The sequence below is a fragment of the Suncus etruscus genome, chromosome 7 (assembly GCF_024139225.1).
Source record: "Suncus etruscus isolate mSunEtr1 chromosome 7, mSunEtr1.pri.cur, whole genome shotgun sequence".
Lineage (NCBI taxonomy): Eukaryota > Metazoa > Chordata > Mammalia > Eulipotyphla > Soricidae > Suncus > Suncus etruscus.
The window spans coordinates 403,456-422,992 of record NC_064854.1 but is presented as its reverse complement, the minus strand read 5'-3'; the positions used below and the strand labels follow the sequence as shown (position 1 = coordinate 422,992).

Genomic DNA, 19,537 nt, shown 5'->3' with positions numbered 1-19,537 from the left:
GGAATAACCCCTGAGCACTGCCGGGTGTGACCCAAAAACCACAAAAAGAAAAAGAAGATGGCATGCACTGGAGGTGGGTAGACAGTGTACAGGTAGGATCAGGACATTACAAAGGCATCAAGGAACAGGATGAATAATGGTGTATATGGGTAAATGGGGGAGGCATGGTTAGGGAAAGGACCCAGACTCCTCTTAAACACAGATTTAACAACTTTAATTTTAAATTTTATTAAAGCACTGTGATTTATAGTTATTCATGGTTGTTTTAGACGTAAGTTCCAGTACCCATTCCATCACTAGTATCAGCTTCCCTCCACTAAAGTCCCCGGGCTCCCTCCCAACTGACTCCTTATAGGCACTTTTTAAGTTTGGTTGTAGTTAGGATCGTGTTTCCAGTGTAAACTATAGCGTAAGTATGCCAATCTTTTTACACAATTCTCAAAAACCCCGGAGCTCAGGAATAAATCTACTTCTGCAGACTTTATCAAGTTTTTGCCCATGCCAGGCATTTCCCTGATGATCCCAGGTGTGTCACATAGAGGTTTAAGCACTGTCTTCCTAAAACTCCCTCCTTCGATCCCAAGTCACCTGCATTAGGGAAGACAACTAGGAACCTAGGAATCGGATACCTGCCAAGTTCCTCAGGAACCCTACTTCTGTCCCCTTCTCCCGCCTGCAAGAGAACTGTAACCTAGATAGCTGGAGTAGTTTGGGTGATGTCCTCTGTGTTTCTATCGTCAGTGAAGCACTTGGGAGGGAGAAGGCTGCTTCTGGGTGAGTTGGTGCCCTACTGAGTGGGTGGCCTCCAGTATGGTGAAGATAGGAAATCTCCTGAGGTCAATGGGGCAAACAAGACGATGAAGCAGGACTCGGAAGAAGCGCCCATCTCTCGGACGTTGTCCTTGGGCTCCGAGTTCAGTGAGCGGACCGTGCAGGTGGCCTTGGCAAGCCCGTCCTAGCACAGCCACAGCCACAGCCGGGGACACGGAGGGTCGCTGCAGGGAAGACAGGCAGCAGCAGCAGCCCGCGCTCCCTTTCCTGCGGCCGTGCCGGGCACAAGAAAGGCCTCTGCCTTCAGAGCGGACATCTGCGTGGCAACGAGGCAGCCCCCGACGGGACACACGCGCGGGCTCTGCGATGTCCAACACCTGCGGGGACGTGCATCCAGGGAAGGCGGCGGCGTCTCCCGAGGATGGGCACGCCTGCCTGCCTGCCTGCGTGTCCCTCCCTTCCTTTCCGGGGTCCCTGCACGCGACCGTGCGCGGAGGCTCTCCTAGGCGACCCGCGAGGGTCGGTCCGCTCGCACTCGGCCTCCCCCCCCACCAGAGAACGGCGAGGCGAGGCGAGGCGAGGCGAGGCGAGGCGAGGCGAGGCTCCACCCCAGCGCCCCCTCCGCGGCGGGCTGCTCCGGCCCCTCCCTCCCCGCCCGGCGTGGGAAGCGGCCCGGCGGCGAGCGCCGGCGAGAGGGGCCGCGCGCCCAGCCACCGCCCCGGCCCCGGGCTCCCTCCGGCCACGCGAGCGGCGCCGCAGCCCGAGCGACGCCTCCCCGCTCGCGGCGTCGGGCCGATGCGCGGGCCGGCGGCGGCGAGGGGGGGCCCGCGGGCCGGCTGCCGGGCGCCCCGCGGCGCGCGCCGCTCCTGAGGCGGCCCGCCGGCGACCCCCGGCGCGCGCGGAGGAGGTTTGTGCCCGCGCGCGCGCCGTAGCAGGGCGGGCGGAGACGGAAGCGCGCGGCTCGCGGCTCGGCGGCGCGGCGATGGGCGAGACCATGTCCAAGAGGCTCAAGTGGCAGCTGGGCGGGGAGGCCGACATGGAGGAGCGCGCCTTCGCCAACCCCTGCCCGGACTACGACGCCGCGGCCTCCGCCGCGCTCGCCGCGGGGGCTGCCGACGACGCGGGCTACGCGCGCGCCCCTCCCGCCGCCGACCCGCCCGGCCTGCCGTTCCAGGACGACGGCAGGGTGAGTTCGAGGCGGCGCGGCGCTGGGCCCGGAGCCATGGCGGGCGGGGCACGGCAGTGGTAGGGTCCGCGTGACGTCACTCGCCCGCGCCGCGCGCCGCGCCTGCGACTGGCTCTCGCGGGAGTGCGCGGGCCGGCGGGCGCGAGGGACGTGCCTGAGTCGGCTCTGGCCTCGCCGGGGCGCGGCGACCGCGGGGCCCGGGAGTCACTGATCGAAGGCGCCTCGGGGCCCGGGGCCTGGCTCCTGAGGCCCCAGACCGCGCCCCAGGGCGCCGCAGTCAGCCCGAGTCTGCCGGGGAGCCCCGCCGCGCTCTGCCCACTGGACTGGGCCAGGCCCTGGGCCGTCTGTGCGGAGCCGGAAGCCAGCGTCGGCGAGCGCGCGAACGTTCAGGCGGCTCAGGCTTCATTCCCGGAGCAGGCTGCTGCTTCGTGCCTGCCTGCTGTTGGCCGTAGAGAGAGATTGGCTGGACGCTGGGCCTAGCTGCCCACGGGGCCGAGCCGTGCCAAGACTAGACTAGAGAGAGAGACATATGTCATGCCATGCGGGGAGGTTATTTGCGCAAGATCATCATACATCAGAGCTGAGGTTTTACCTGTGCGAGATCAAGAATCTTTGGAGCTTTTTATTTGTGCAGAACCATAAAACAGCAGGTTTTGTTTGTGCGAGGCCATGATTCATACCTGTGTGTGTGGAGGGGGGGCACAGCTTACGTAAGACCAGAAATCATGCCTGGGTTCCGCAGATCAGGTCCGAGATCTTTGTTTTGTTGTGCATGTCCCAGTCATGTTCCTACTGTTAGGCAACTTGCTGGAAATGTATCCAGAAACACATGGCGTTTGAAGAACACTAAGGGACTGTCAGGCACAGAATGATTCTGACACCTGAGATGAGGGCATGTGCAGCCCTAGAATACTCCTTGGGGCTTGGAGAGAGAACAGTGGATAAGGCATTTCCAGCTCTAGTTAGGATACCCACTTAGCATAGGACCTGTTTTTTTTTTTTCCGTGTGTGTATGTGTATAAAGAGAGAGAGACAGAGAGAGACTCCCAGCAAAGTATATACAGCTCATCAGTTAATGATGTGAATACGTCAAAACCTCAAAACCGAGCAGATGTTTACATTACATAATCTGGATTATATTTTTACTTAATTTGACACAACAGAAACAGCAACTTAGGTAAACATGGACCTGTTTCTTGCTGGGGCACACTCAGCAGTGCTCAGGGCTTATTCTTAGTTGTACAGTCATTGATCACTCTTGACGGTGCTTGTGGGACCAGATGGGGTGCTGGGACTGGCCAGGTGCAAGGCAAGCTCCCGACAAGTTGTACTATCTCTTGCACCATATATGATACCTATTTTTATATTATTTATGTTTTATTTTGGACTATACTAGGCTTTTAGGAGTCACTCATAGCAGGAATAGGGAGCGGGACCATGTGGGTTACTGGAAATTGAAGCTTGGTCTATCACGTGCAATGCCAACGCCCTGCCCTTCATTCTCTTTGGCCCCAGTATCTATAGGGGTTTTTTGTTTTTGTTTTTGTTTTGTTTTTTTTTTTTTGGGGGGGCCACACTTGGTGACGCTCAGGGGTTACTCCTGGCTATGTGCTCCGAACCGTGGTCCGTCCTAGGCTAGCGCTGACAAGGCAGACACGTTATCTCTAGCGCCACCGTCCCGGCCCGTATTTTAAAAAGAATAAAACTTTTACTTGTTTTTTTCTTTTGGAGCCATATTCAACTATGCTTATGGCCTGCTTGCTGGTCCAGATCATTCCAAGGGACCAGACAGAGGCTCTCACATGCAAACCATATTATCAGCTCACTGAGCCACAATCAAGTCCCAAAATAGACTATTTTTAAATATCTAAGCAAATTGTTTCTTTTACAGATTAAACTTAGGTAAGCCCCCCTTTTCCAATTTATTAAATATATTAGTTTAATAAATAATATATTTCTCTTTAGGAATACCAATTCACTTTGAGGTAATATAATTGGGCTGCTTTCATTTATTCACTTTTATTTGCAGAATGGGGTATTAGAAAATCAAGCCTCCTATCCTTTTTGCTTATATAAATCATCACAGCATTTTACAATAGGATGTCTGAGAATGAAGAATGAGAAGTACTTTCTCAACCCATTCCTCTAAAGGAAAAAATTTGTTCAACTTCTTAAAGGGGTCACCATGACAATAATAATTGGGAATGATCACTCTAGACAAGAACTGGATGCTGAAAGGAGGTAACGGGATAATCATGATGCCTCTTCAGTAACCATATTTCAAACTAATAATTAAAAGGGAAGAGAAAGACAAGAGAAATATCTACCATAGAGGCAGGCAGTGGGGAGGCCAAGGAGGAGGGTGAGAAACAAACTGGAATGATGGTGGTGGGAAATTTGCACTGGTGAAGGGATGTTGGACATTGTATAACTGAAATTCAATCATAAACAACTTTGTAGCTATCACAGTGATTCAAAATAAAAAGAAAAATATTGGTATACATATGTGGGAGGAGAGAGGATTGTATATTACTATATATAAAGTGTCTAAAAGATATTTTATCATTTTTTTTTTAAAGGTAAGTCAGTCTTTGAAGTTGGGAAGTTATTTCTTAGGACCGAAGAGATGTATAGCGAGATGTAGGTCTACAAAGCTTTGTAGGCACTTAGCCTGGGTTTAGTTGGATGATTCCTGAGTACCAAGCCAGGAGTAACCCCTGAGCTTTGCTAGGTGTGATCATAAAAACCAGGTTGAAATAACAGAACCACTTTCCTTTCTGAAGGAGTCCAGGCTCCCTACCAAGTTTGTCTCTGTTTCTCTCTCCCCCCTCTCTCCAACCCTTAACGCTTTCTCCTCATAGTTCTTTAAATAGTACTATTTTCCTCCAAAAAGAGAAATGACAGATAAAATATTATTTCCCTTATTCTGTAGAGAATGTTGTGATTAAAGAATAATTAAATTTCATGAAACATTTTTCAAAGAGCATAATTGGGAGTTTGTGTGCTTAATTGTCACCCAATGTATTTATGTCTACCTGTTCCTATTAGTTCTCTTTCTTAGTCTTTCATTTATTACCACGAAAAATATATTAAAAAAGAAATTAGTTTTGACATTACTTGCATTATGTATTATTTGGGAGAATAGGGCCAGTGGCACAAGCATAGCCAGTGGTTACTATTTAGTATAATATTATTTTGCTTTGTGCTGTTCTTGAGCATCCTTGTTTGGAAAAAATGCCTTTTGAAAAATATAGGAAAAGAACTTCCTTTCTGGTTTTATGTATTTACTAAAAGTCCATCTCCTAGTTATAATTAGCACCTCCAAAATTCTTTACCACTTCTGTATTAGTGTTTGTGGCTGCTAGACCTTCTCATATGGTATGACAGATGTGCTTTGAAAATCTAAAGGTAAAAGTAAAATATGGGAAAAAGCAACAGTTTTTATAAAAAAAACTCTTGGAGTTGGAAACTTTGGAATTCAGTAGTCTAATAGAGATCCAGGAATTCTGTCTTACTGTCACACCACTTGGTGTCAGTTTTCTCACCTAAAAGCTTGAGACTCATTCAGAGACATGAAGATTAATTGAAAAAAAAAAAAAACATGTGAAGTACTCTGTACCCAGCATAAAATGCTCAGTAATTGTTACCTTCGTAAAGTAATATGCACCAATTAAAATTTTGTCTGGTATAAAATCTTTATCAAATAGAAATAAGTTGTAGTGTAATAAAATTTTTCATTTTTCTGCGACTGGCTTTAATATAAGTAAATGAGCACTATGTTTTGTAAGAGATTGTTAGAACATGACACACTAGGAAAACTACCATAAACGAAAAGAAAATCAAAATGAAGGGTAATTTAACAGGTAGGGTGTTTGCCTTGTACATAGCTAACCCAGCTTCAATCCCCTCTGCATTTCATGGTCCCTTCAGCCTACTAGGAATAATTCCTGAACACAGAGCCAGGAGTAACCCTTGAGCTCTACCCAGTGTTGTGCTGACCCTGTTGACTGCCAGGGGTCAACTTCTGACTCTCCAGTCTTTTCAAGGCTGAGGGTGTCTCCCCACCCCAACTGATGACCGGGAAAGAATGGGTCTCAGGCTGATGACCAAAGAGTCTTTGTTCTGTTTCCAACAATGCTTATATAGAACAAGAACAGGGATAACTGCAGGGTGATAGGACGTAGCAGAAGTATAGCTAGAGTCAAGTGAGGCACCACTGAAGCCTAAGAGAAAGTCTTTCAGGAGGTACTGGAAAGTTTACTTTCCTATTCCTATGCCCCATTGATATACTTATCTTCCAGGTGCCTGAGGAATTTGAGGAGCATGAAGATTTGTTTCCTTAAATCTTGAGGAAACACTTGTATAGCACAGGGAGACCTTGCACAAGAATGTTTTCTCAAGATGAAATTCTCAAGATGGAGAACAGATAAGCATATCATGTTTTGGATTTTGGGCTACATTTGCTAACACTCAGAGCTTACTCTGAGCTCAGAGATCATTCCTAGCAGGGCTCAAGAGAGAAATGGGGTGCCTGGGATCAAACCTGGATTGTGCTAGTGCCAGGCAAGTGCCCTTCCTACTGTACTATTGTGCTGAGCTTGCAAAAGCTTTTTAACTTGATGTAGTTCCCCTAATAATTTGCCTTCATTATTAGGTGTAAATCCAAAAATGCTTCAAAAAGCTTTCTTATTTTTCTTGGGAATTTTACATTTTGGGGTTTATATTCATTTTAACCCACTTCTGACTAGTAATTGTGATTATAGATAGAGACTATATTTTATTGCATTTTATTTATTTTTTATAATTTTTATTTTGACCAAAGTGGATTACATATCTTTCACAGTAATATTTTAGGTACATATTAATATTGAATCAGGAGAATTCCCATCACCAAAGTTGTCCTCCCTCCATCCCTGTTCCCAGCTTGTATCCCATATCCCCCATCCTTACCCCCCGGGCTGCTAGTATAAGTGGTCCCCTCTGTGTCTAGCTTACTACTTAGTGATCATACAACTGTTTGGTCTTGGTACCCTCCATTATTTCTGTATAGCAGTGGTCCTCAAACTATGGCCTGGGGGCCACATATTGTATTTGTATCTATTTTGTTTCTTCATTGCAAGATAAGATATATGCAGTGTGCATAAGAATTCGTTCATAAGTTTTGTTTTTACTATAGTCAGACCCTCCAATGGTCTGAGGGACAGTGAACTGGCCCCCTGTTTAAAAAGTTTGAGGACCCCTGCGATTTGAGAGGCAGAACTAGATGGTTCAAGTTATGTGGTTCTGTTTGAAGAAAAGAAAAGCAATAAAATGGGGTAAAAGTCAAATAAGCTGAAAATGGGCAGAGTCCTTCTAGAGCAGGGGTCCTCAAACTTTTTAAACAGGGGGCCAGTTCACTGTCCCTCAGACCATTGGAGGGTCTGACTATAGTAAAAACAAAACTTATGAACGAATTCTTATGCACACTGCATATATCTTATTTTGCAATGAAGAAACAACACAGATACAAATACAATATATGGCCTGCGGGCCATAGTTTGAGGACCACTGTTCTAGAGGCTATCAACTCAGTTCGAGAGAAGAAAAGGGAAAAAGGAAGCGAAACACCACAACAATACAGAAGGAAATATCAAACAAAAAATCCAGTGAGCACTACAGCAATAGAGACAAGCACCACATAATAACCATGGTCCTGAAATAAAAACATGCTTCAGGTCCTAATAGAGGGCATAATCTAGAGATAAAGTTTATGTTAAAGTGTTTTATCAAGACATTTTCATAATGCAAGCTGAATATGGTATCTAGTATGACTGAGCACCGAGGTGCCTCCTTAGGTTGTCCAAGAACCCCTGTGGACAGAAAAGCTGAGAGGTTATTTTAAATATAGTAAGATTAAGGCATTAAAACATATTGCTATGAAATGCTTCCGTTGGAGTCAGTGACTTCCCATCATATTCTACACCCATAAACCTGTATAAGATCCCTAAGACATTATTATGGGACTTTGTAGTAAAAGGCTGATTACATACCTGTTCTCTCTGCGCTGTTGTTTCTGCTGTTGCTGGTTTCTTTATGGTATAATGTGTAGTCGAGGCTTTGTGTTGTTCCTCTTCCACTTGTTTTGGACTCTACTCCCCAGTAAATTTGGACAATTACAGTGTTTGGAGTTCCTACCCTGTTAAACCCTGTTATTTGTTCATGGAGTATTACCTATATATATATGTTGTATATTCTAGGTACTTCAGAATAGTGCTTTCATTCTGTGTTTATCTTTCATCTTCTGGCTTACTTCATTTAACAATATTTTGTAGATCCATCCACGTTGCTGCAAAGACTATGATCGTATCATTTCTAATTGCTATGTAGTATTCCATTGTGTATAAATACCACATCTTCATGATCCAATCGTCTGTTGTTGGACACTGAGGTTGGTTCCAAATCTTGGCTATTATTCTGAGTGCTGCGATAAATAGTGGGGTGCACACATACTTTGGGATGAATGTCCTTCTGACTTGGGGGTAGATACCTAGGAGAGCAATTGCTGGGTCATATGGCAGCTCAATTCTGAGTTTACTGAGCACTCTCCACACTTTTCCATAGGAGTTGGACTAGGGAGCATTTCCACCAGCAGTGGATGAGAGTTCCTTTCATACCACATCCGCCCCAACAGAGATTGTTCCCATTATTTTTAATATGAGCCATCCTCACTTGTATAAGGTGGTACCTCATTGTAGTCTTGATTTGGATTTTTCTAATGATGAATGAAGGTAAGCATGTTTTCATGTGTCTGTTGGCCATCTTTCGGTCTTCCTCAGAGAAGTGTCTATTCATTTCTTTCCCCATTTTTCTATGGCTTTATTAGGTTTGTGGGGGTGGGCTCAGCTTTCTGAGTGCTTTGTATATCCTAGATATCAGCCCTTTATCTGACGTGTTGAGTGCAAAGATTTTTTTTCCCATTCGTTAACTGTCTTCTAGTATTAAGTAGGGTTTCTTTCACCATGCAGAAACTTTTTAGTTTGATGTAGTCCCATTTGCTTATGTTTGATGCTAAAGCTCTTGCCATTGGTGCACCATCCTCTAAGACTTTTTTGATATATAGGTCTTCGAGTGTTCTGCCTATTTTTTCTTCAATAAACTTTATAGATTTGGGTCTGATTTCAAGGTCTTTAATCCATTTTTTGTTGACTTTTGTATAAGGAGTGAGGTATGGATCAATTTTCAGTCTCTTACATGTGGTTATCCAGTTATACCAACACCATTTGTGGAAGAGTCTGTCTTTGTTCCATATCAAGTTCTTGGCTCTTTTGTCAAATATTTGTTAACTGTATATCTGGGGATTTATCTCTAGAAACTCTGTTCTAACCCACTGGTCTGAGGCTCTGTCTTTGTTCCAGTACCATGCTGTTTTGATTACTATAGCTTTATAGTATAGCTTCAGGTTTGGTAAAGAGATGCAACCCAGCTTCTTGTTTTTCAGTATGTATTTGGCTATCTTGGGTCTTTTTCTTTTTTTTTTTTTTTTTTTTTTTTTTTTTTTGGTTTTTGGGCCATACCCGGCGATGCTCAGGGGTTACTCCTGGCTGTCTGCTGTCTGCTCAGAAATAGCTCCTGGCAGGCACGGGGAACCATATGGGACACCGGGATTCGAACCAATCACCTTTGGTCCTGGATCGGCTGCTTGCAAGGCAAACACCGTTGTGCTATCTCTCCGGGCCCTGTCTTGGGTCTTTTGTGGTTCCAGGTGAATTTGATGATTGATTGTTCTAAGTCTTTAAAAAAAAATGATCTCTGAATTTGGATAGGGATTCATTGAATCTATATAGAAGTTTAAGTAAGATAGTCATTTTGACTATATTGATTCTACCTACCTATGAGCATGGGATGTTTTTCCATTTCCTTAGATCCTCTTCAATATCTTTCTGAAGTGTTTTGAAGTTTTCCTGGTATAGGTCCTTCACTTCCCTTGTAAGGTTGATTCTGAGGTACTTAATATTTTTTGATACTATTTTAAATGGGATTGTACTCTTAATCTCTCTCTCTCCTCTACTTTGTTATTTGTATAGAGGAATACTACTGTCCTTTGTGTATTGACTTTGTAGGCAACCACTTTGCTGTATTGGTTAATTGTTTCTATTAGTTTTACTGTGGATTCTTTAGGGTTTTCGATGTATATCATCATATCTGCAGAAAGAGATAGTTTGAGTTCCTCTTCCTAATTTGGATTCCTTTGATTCCCTTCTCTTGTCTGATTGCTATTGCTAGGATTTTTAAGACTATATTGAATAAGAGTGAAGAGAGTGGACAGCCTTGCCTAGTTCCTGACCTTAGTGGAAATGATTTCAGTTTTTCACCATTAAGGATAATGTTGGCTGTTGGCTTTTCATAGATAGCTGTAACTTCTTGAGGAAGGTTCCTTCCAACCCTATTTTGCTGAGTGTTTTAAACATGAATGGAATTTGAATTTTGTCAAACCTTCTCTACGTCGATTGATATAATCATGTGGTTTTTGTCTTTCTTGTTGGTGTGGTGTATGATGTTGATTGATTTGTGTATGTTGAACCATCCTTGCATCCCTGGGATGAAACCCACTTGGTCATGGTGTATAATCTTTTTGATGTAGTGCTGGATTCAGTTTGCTAAGATTTTGTTGAGAATTTTTGCATCTATGTTCATTAGTGAGATTGGTCTGTAGTTTTCTTTCTGGGCGGTGTCTTTGCCATCTTTGGGAATGAGTGTCATATTAGCCTCATAAAAGGAATTACGGCGGATTCCTGTCTTTTCAATGATTTGGAAGAGCCTGTGGATCAATGGTAGTAATTCTTCTCGGAATGTTTAATAGAATTTACATGTAAAACCATCTGGACCTGGACTTTTGTTCTTGGGGAGTTTCTTAATTACTGCTTCAATTTCCTCTGAAGTGATTGGCCTGTTTAGGCTTTCTAAATCCTCGTTTTCCAGTCTCAGAAGATGGTATTTTTCCAGGAATTTGTCGATTTCTTCTGGACTGTCTAGCCTGAATATAGTTGTTCACAATAGGACAGGGGTCCTCAAACTTTTTAAACAAGGGGCCAGTTCACTGTCCCTCAGACCATTGGAGGGTCTGACTATAGTAAAAACAAAACTTATGAACAAATTCTTATGCACACTGCATATATCTTATTTTGCAATGAAGAAACAAAACAGATACAAATACGATATGTGGCCTGTGGGCCATAGTTTGAGGACCACTGCAATAGGACCTCATGGTATGTTGTATTTCTCAGGGATCTGTTGTAATCTCTCCCCTTTCATTTTTGATTCTACCAATTTGGGTATTTTCCCTTTTTTTTTTTTTTTTTTTTTGGTGAGTTTGCCAGTGGTTTGTCTATCTTGTTTATTCTTTTTTGCTTGTTTTCTTTTTTTTTTGAATTCAGTGATCTTTTATATTTTTTAATTATCTTTATTTAACACCATGGTTACAAATATAATTGTAGTTGTATGATTACAGTCATGTAAAGAACACCCCGTTTCACCAGTGCAGGATTCCCACCACCAATTTCCCGGATCTACCTACTCCCCACCCCACTGACACCTGTACTCGAGTCAGGCTTTCTTTTTCCCTCATTCATTGACATTGTTATAATAGTTTTCAGTGTAGTTATTTCTCTAACTGCACTTATCACTCTATGTGGTGAACTTCATGTCATGAGCCGCACCTACATGGGAAGATGGGGGGAAATAAGGGTTGGGACTGAGGCAGTAAAATATTAAGAAATGATTTTTGTAGGGCAGTATCAAGGTCACAATACAAGATGGATGTTATGGATATATAAAATATATGCATACAATACTATCAATAGGAAAACAAGGAGAAAAAAATTTCAGTGACTGTCCCAACATAAACCACTACTAAAACGGCCCACCCTCCTCTCAAAGCGCATTCCCATTAGTGTAGGGAGAGGTAGGGGGGAAGCCTGAGGACCACAAAGAGTCCACCTGAACCCACTTCTGGCCATCTGAGCTGGCACCCAGGGAAGGCCTGGAGTCAGGGGAAAATGACAAGGATGGCTGGGGGCCTGCCAAGCCTCCCAGCACTCCCCAGGCCAGGGAGAAGGGCTCTGGTATGGGGCCTCCCCAAACCCCATACCTGGCAAGAGCTGGTTTCCAGAATCATAGAGGAAACCAGAAGCCAGATGTCTGCCGCCCTCCTTCCCATGCACACACCCCCCCCCGAGTATGGAGGGAGGGGGGAAGCCTGAGTACCCTTAAGAATCCACCTGAACCCACTTCTGGCCACCTGAGCCGGCACCCAGGGAGGGCCTGGAGTCCAGGGGGAAAAGAGGGGTTAGGCTATGGGGCCTGCCAAGCCTCCCAGCACTCCCCAGCCTAGGGAGAAAGCCTCCAGCATGGGGTCTCCCCAAACCCCATACCTGGCAACAGTTGCATAAGCTCAGTTTTTCTGATCTGTTAGTTCAGTGTGAAAATTTTTAAATTCAGTTGACAAATCCTCTTGATGCTTAATTGTGCTCCAGTCAATTCTATCGATGCTTTTTAGAGCTCCTTGAACATTTTCTTTAATTCTACTCTAAACTTCTTATTTGAGAGGATACCTAGCTGTTTCCTACGTTTTAGATTATTAGAGGAGCCATCTTGAATTCTGTAGATATGGGGGTGTATTGCAAAATTACTCCATTGGTAAGGCTGTAGATTGCTTCTTACAATGTGCAGAAATGGAATTCAGGGGTTACAAGATAAGTGCCGCCGCCCCGCTTCATTCTGCGGCTGCGCTTTTTGGGTGTGGGTCCTGGAGAGATTATATCCTTGGTGTGTCTAGGCTGGCTCAGCAGAAAAGAGGCAGAGAGCATGGCCGCCATTCTTTATAAGTCTCTGGGTCCCCAATCACACGGCAGGAATTGGCCCCACATTCGTTGGGTGGGGACATCTTACCGGGTGTGGGTCCTGGAGAGATACGGTCCTTGGTGTGTCTAGGCTGGCTCAGCAGGAGAAGAGCAGAGAGCATGGCCGCCGTCCCTTTTAAGTTTCTAGGTGCCCAATCACACGGCAGGAATCGGCCCCAATTATTTGGGTGGGGACATCTTACCGGGTGTGGGTCCTGGAGAGATTATGGTCCTTGGTGTGTATAGGCTGGCTCAGCAGGAAAAAGCTATCTTGTTTATTCTTTCGAAAAACCAACTCCTTGTCTCATTGATTTTCTATATTGTTTTTTAGTTTCTATGTTGTTTATTTTTGCTCTGGTTTTTATTATTTCTTGTCTCCTGGTTGTGGTTGGGTTTCTTTGCTGTTCTTCCAGCTCCTTAAGTTGACCCTATAAACTGCTAATTTTGTCATTTTTCTCTTTCCTGACATAGGCCTATTTTGCTATGAATTTATCCCTAATTACTGCTTTTGCTGTGTCCCACAGATTTTGACAAGTTGTTTCTTCATTATCGTTTGTCTCAGGAATCTTTTTATTTCTTCCTTGAGTTCCTTCTTGATCAGCTATTGTTGAACAGCATGTTGTTTAATCTCCATTGTATCTTCTTACAGTCAATTTTGACCTCTGTTGCATAGTGATCTGATAATGTGCTTCTAATGATCCTTACCTTTGTGATTTTATACAAGCTAAGGCATGGTCTATTCTGGAGAAGGTTCCATGTGGGCTTAAGAAGAATATGTATTCTGCTTTCTGACTACTTGTTCTTTCCCTTTCCCTATTTCCTCCCCTTCTGATATACCTACAATTCTTAGATTATTTCTTTTGTCTTTGTTCATTAAATACTAGACTTCTTCCAGTGCTTTACCTTTTATTTCCTTGTTGGCTTCTTTGTTGTTTTTTGTTTTTTGGGCTGTATATAAGTCTATTAGCCCTAGGTCTTCTAATTTTTCATTTAGGGCTCTTATTTCTTTGCTATTTTTTGTCTGGTGGATCTGTCCAGTGGTGATAGTGGAGTATTGAGATCTCCTACTACTATCACATTTCCTTCCATGTGTTTCTCCAGGTTTGCGAGCAATTGCCTCACGTATTTTGCTGGCTCTACATTAGGTGCATAAATATTAACCAGGGTTAGTACTTCTTGATCTAGTGTTCCACTGATCAGTAATTAGTGACCCTCTTTGTCTCTGATTACTTTCTTGAGGTTGAATGCAATTTGGTCTGATACAAGAATGGCCATCCCTGCTTTTTTTTGTTTTCCATTGGCCTGAATCATTGATTTCCATCCTTTTATTCTAAGCCTGTGCTTATCCTGTACTTGTATGTGTGTTTCTTGCAGGCAGCAGAAATCCAGTTTATGTTTTCTAATCCAGTTCTCTATTATGTGTCTTTTAATGGGAGAGTTTAGTCCATTAACTTTTAGTTAGATTATTGACAGAGAGGGCTCTTGTGCAGTATTGTGTAGGGTGTAGGGTGGTGGTTGTTACAATCGAGGGTTTAGATTGTGTAATTCATCTCTAAGTGGGTCATTTAGAATTGGTTTTGTTTGCCTGAATAATGCAAGTTCATTTTTGTTTGAGAATGTCTTTAGTCTTCCCTGCCATATGAATTACGGTTTTGCTGGTAGTAAACTCTGGGTTGGAAATTTCTTTCATTCAGTCGTTTAAATATGTCATTCCACTATCTTCTTGCTTGAATTGTTTCAAATGGGAGATCTGGTTTGATTCTTATGTTCCTTCCTTTGTACTTGATGTTTTTCTTCTCCCTTATTGATTTAAGGAATTCATTTTTCTCTTTGTGTTTTTTGCCATTTGGATTACTATATGTCTTGATGTTGGTTTATTAGGGTCTAATTTATTAGGGACTCTTTTCACTTCCTGATTTGCACCGAAGCCTCTTTCTAGAGGGTGGCAGAGTTTTCTGCTATTATTTCCCTGACTACTTGTTCTTTCCCTATTTCCTCCCCTTCTGATATACCTACAATTCTTAGATTATTTCTTTGTCTTTTTTCATTAAATACTGGACTTTTTCTTCCAGTGCTTTACCTTTTATTTCCTTGTTGGCTTCTTTGTCGTTTTTTGTTTGCAGTTTTTCTTCGAGTTCTTCTATGAGCTTCTCAAACTGTGTGATTCTGCTCTTACGGCTTTTTATGGTGTTTTTTATTTCCTTTAATTCCATTTTTATGGAATCTCATATTCTATATCAGGTCTTCTTTACGTTGGTTGATTTGTTCATTCATAGATTTCTTATACTCACTGCCTAGTAATTCTTTCATTTCTTTTATTATGGCCTGCATTTCTTTTCTCATGACTGCTTTTAGATCTTCATCTATTGTGCGTTTTGGTGGACTTGGAAACTTGTTAGCATATCTCTCCATATCCCGGGATGTTAGAGTCTTCCTTAGTTTACCCATATTTCTTTGCATTTACTGGTGTGGTTTGGAGTGCAGTGCCTTCAGATTTTAGCCCACTTTTGACACCTGGCATGGGGCTGGGTCCCTTCTCTGAAGTGCAGCTCTAGGTGGGGATGTTGGCTGAGTTCGCTGAGGTTTGGCCCCTCCCATGTCCTCCTATCGAGCCTGGTCAGTTTACCTTCCCTCTTCCTGCCAGCCAGTGCAGTTCCATTCCTGGCCACAGTTGAACCTAGATCACTCGCTTCCTTCCCCACGTTATAGTCAGCAGTACTCCGAGACCGAGTCAGGGGTGCTGAGACCCACCCGGGCTCCTTTCCCCAGGCCCGTGGAGTACAAGCTCCACTCTGGGGCTCAGGGGGTAGGCTGTCTTTAGCGTACCCAAAGGTCCCAGGTGGACAGGTGCACATTTATGGTTGGGGGAGGGGAGCAGTCTCACGCTCACCCCCATTCTACAGGTCCCATCCGCGTCCCAGCGGCTGCCCAGGGCAGGTCAGGGGTGCGGGGCAGCTCAGGGGTGCGCACGCGCGGGCGAGTTCCACGCTCAACCTCGGTCTACAGGTCCCAGCAGTGTCCCAGCAGCACAGGGCAGGTCAGGGATATTTTATTTCATTTCAAATGAAATAAAATGAAAGAAGAAAAATTAATTCTCCCATGCTTTTTATGAAGGGGAGGCACTGTTATGCTCTTTGCTTTTGAGACAGTAAATGGTGGAAACAGCATATTCTAAGTTTATAATTTAAAAAAATTTGTCTTCAGTTTTCCAAGTCAAATTTTTTTTTAATATTCTATAGCCTTATACTCTGAAAAGAACCACTTTCTTTCAAGTTTAAATAAACCTCTTTGAAGTTCTCACAATGAACTCAATTGAAATAATCTAAGATTTTCTTTTAGTCCAGAATCTTCAGAAATTTCAGCATTTCTTTCTCCCTGGAATTCCTAACTGTAGAAACATAAAAAAAAATAATCTCTAAATTTAAAGGAATGTCAAGAACACGTGATCATATGTATGCCTGTTAGCAGATAATTCCCCAATATCAATTAAATTATGTTAATAAGTCTCAAATTGATTTGGAAACTTGTTTTTATAGGCAAAAAAGCCTGCTCAGTGTTATTAATATTACTTTTTTATTAGAAAGAACACCAGTAGTTTATAAGAATATCTATTTGTGTTTCATGATTGCTGTGATTTCTGCATATACTAGTTATTTGAGTTTTTTCCCTTTCTTGAGGTACATTGATAATCTTACATTTATAGTTTCATTGCTATTTTTCAATATCGTATTTCAAAATTTTCTTTTAAACTTAAAGTAGTTGAAAGAGACCGATTCCTGTTTTCTTTCATTTTCTTTTTTTGGGGGGGTTTCTATATTTTATTATTTTTTGTGACCCAACTTATAGTTTATATCTGCCATTATCTTTTTTAAAGAATTAATCCATAGAAGCAAAGATAAGTCCAATCATTGAACATTAAATGAGATCATCTAAACATAGTAATTTATGTCTGTTATGTACTTAAATTTAGACTTAGTTACAATGTTTATTATAGTGTCTTAACTTCGAGCAATTAAAATGTTATTTCTTCTTTTGGTTCTCAGATCACTCATAATTTTACAAGGCAGATCCAGAACAAAATAAAAGATCTTCTACAGCAAATGGAAGAAGGACTCAAGACAGCAGATCCGCATGACTGCTCTGCCTATACTGGTTGGACAGGTGAGATGGTTTTCTACCTGATATACTTATGTCTAGATGAAGACATCAGACTTGGTTTTAAAGTCTCCTTTCTTTCTTTCTTTCTTTCTTTCTTTCTTTCTTTCTTTCTTTCTTTCTTTCTTTCTTTCTTTCTTTCTTTCTTTCTTTCTTCCTTCCTTCCTTCCTTCCTTCCTTCCTTCCTTCCTTCCTTCCTTCCTTCCTTCCTTCCTTCCTTCCTTCCTTCCTTCCTTCCTTCCTTCCTTCCTTCCTTCCTTCCTTCCTTCTTTCTTTCTTTCTTTTCTTTCTTTTCTTTCTTTCTTTTCTTTCTGTCTTTCAAATGAAATCTGGAATTTGGTGTCTGATTAAATACGTAGAGATTTCTGAAGAAATGCTTTCATAAAGGCCTGAAATTTGAACTTCAAACTGTAGTATATTTTTATATCTTTACTTGTTTGAATTTTTTCTTGACCCTGTAGCAATGTTGTCTGATTTCTCTGGTCATTTATGTTGCAACCATTTAAGTTATTGCTTATGCTCAGTCATTTGACTCATGTATATACAATATTTGACTTGTATTTTTTATTTTATTTTGTTTTTTGCTTTTTGTTTTGTTTTTCGGCCACACCTGGTGACGCTCAGGGGTTACTCCTGGCTATGTGCTCAGAAATTGCTCCCGGCTTGGGGGACCAAATGGAACGCTGGGGGATCAAACTGCAGTTCATCCTAGGCTAGCAAGTGCAAGGCAGACAACTTACGGTTTACCACTGCTCCAGCTCAGTATTTTTTATTTTAATAACAAATTTTTTTTAAGTTTTTGTTTTGTTTTGGAGCCATATCTGGCAGTGCTGAGGGTTTATTCCTTAATCTGTACTCAGTTATCACTCCTGGCAGATTATCAGGGTATAATATGAGCATTGGGTACTGAACCCAGGTTAGTTTCTTGCAAGCAAGCACTGTGTTCGTTGTACTGTCTCTCTGGCCCCAGATGATGTTACTAATTAAAACAAAAAACAAAAACTGGTAAGACCTTTCAGATCAAAGAATTTAATTTCTGAATGAGTTTTAGCATGCTAATGTAACAAATTATTACATTCTTACCACCTGGCCAGACAATTGTAACAGCTACCTAGGAATTAGCAGACAGATTATATGCTAAGGAATGGATCTGCAGTATGTTCACTTCTGACAACAGTTCACATATACATTTGTAGCCTTTTTGTGATGAATTTTTAAAGTTTAATTAAGAAACAGCATAGACAGAAGTATGCTTGGTGTAAACTTTGAATTAACACCTGGTTTGTGATATGCACAAAGTTGGTGACCCTGGTAATTTTGTCTTTGTGTTAATATTTTTATTTGTTTCTGTGATATTTTACTTCCTGTAATGATTGCAACATTTACATAATGATATTATAATTGAATTTTTTAATTTGTAAATCCAGACAGATGGAGCAAGTTTATCTACAGGGAAAAGAAATTTCTCTTAAATATAAACTTTTGTGCTAACCTAAAGTAAAATAAAAAGAATAAGGATATTTTGAAGGAAAATAGCTTAACTGGTAGCATTGTTAAAAAGTCTTTAATTCAACAGCATTTGTTCTTAAAGGAATATGTGGTCAAACAAAATAATCCATGTCCCAAGATTCATGAAAAAGGCAGGAGCCCCAATTTAAAAGATAAGAAATAATAAAAGAAAAGAAAAAAAAGGTGTGTGTGGCAGGTTTTGCTGTTGTTGTTGTTGTTTATTGCATAGACACAGCAAAATATAGGGAAAATAGAAAGGAAAAATCTTTGGTTTAAAAAAAGAGAGACCCAACCTATGAAGCATCCTGTCATAAGACCAACCACAGGCTTCAGGATACTAAATTTCTAACCCCAAAGTCTTTCTCTGTGGTCCCATTAAAAGTTCTTCTTAATCATGGTTGTGGTTAGGTTTCTGTAGTTAGAGATCCTGGTTGTTGTACAGATCCTATGTTGAAGTCAGGGTGACACTGAGCCTCTTCTGGTTTCAACTCACCATTAGGTGGAAATGCAGGGAACCCTACCCTGAAAATAAATTGTTGCTGTTACCAAGTCGTCAGAGTGTCATATGAACCCACTCTGGAGGAAATTTATGCCAGGGCAGCATTAGGGCCTTTCCTGGTAGGTCTGATTTCTGGTGCTGGTACTGGTGCTGGTTCAATAGATGGGATCCAAGGTTCCATCTTATCTTCTGAAGCCTAGACCAAGTCATTATGACAAATGTTCAGGGTGTAAGGCCCCACTGCAAGATAAAATTTATGTGTTCCTATCCCTATTAGATAAGAAATTATTTCCACACATAAGATCCCCTTTTTTTGTTGATTATGTTTGTTTTTTGTTTTTGGGGCCACATCTGGTGACACTCACTGGTTACTCCTGTTTATGTGCTCAGAAATCGCTCCTGACTTGGGGGACTGTATGGGATGCCATGGGATCGAACCACGGTCTGTCCCAGGCTAGTGCCAGCAAGGCAGATACCTTACCGCTCCGCGCCACCGCTCCAGCCCCAGATTTTCCCATTTTAATATGCCTCTGCTAAAAG

General features: G+C 42.4%; 1 protein-coding gene across 1 annotated transcript in view; it reads left to right on the top strand.

The window, feature by feature from the left end:
• The first annotated feature begins 1,753 nt into the window (after nucleotides 1–1,753).
• LANCL2 (LanC like glutathione S-transferase 2) overlaps nucleotides 1,754–19,537 on the top strand; it is a 62,182-nt gene continuing 44,398 nt past the window's right edge. Inside the window, exons 1-2 of the mRNA XM_049777230.1 lie at nucleotides 1,754–1,957; nucleotides 16,878–16,995. Of these exons, the coding sequence (XP_049633187.1) occupies nucleotides 1,754–1,957; nucleotides 16,878–16,995 (322 nt within the window). The remainder of the gene's footprint in view (nucleotides 1,958–16,877; nucleotides 16,996–19,537) is intronic.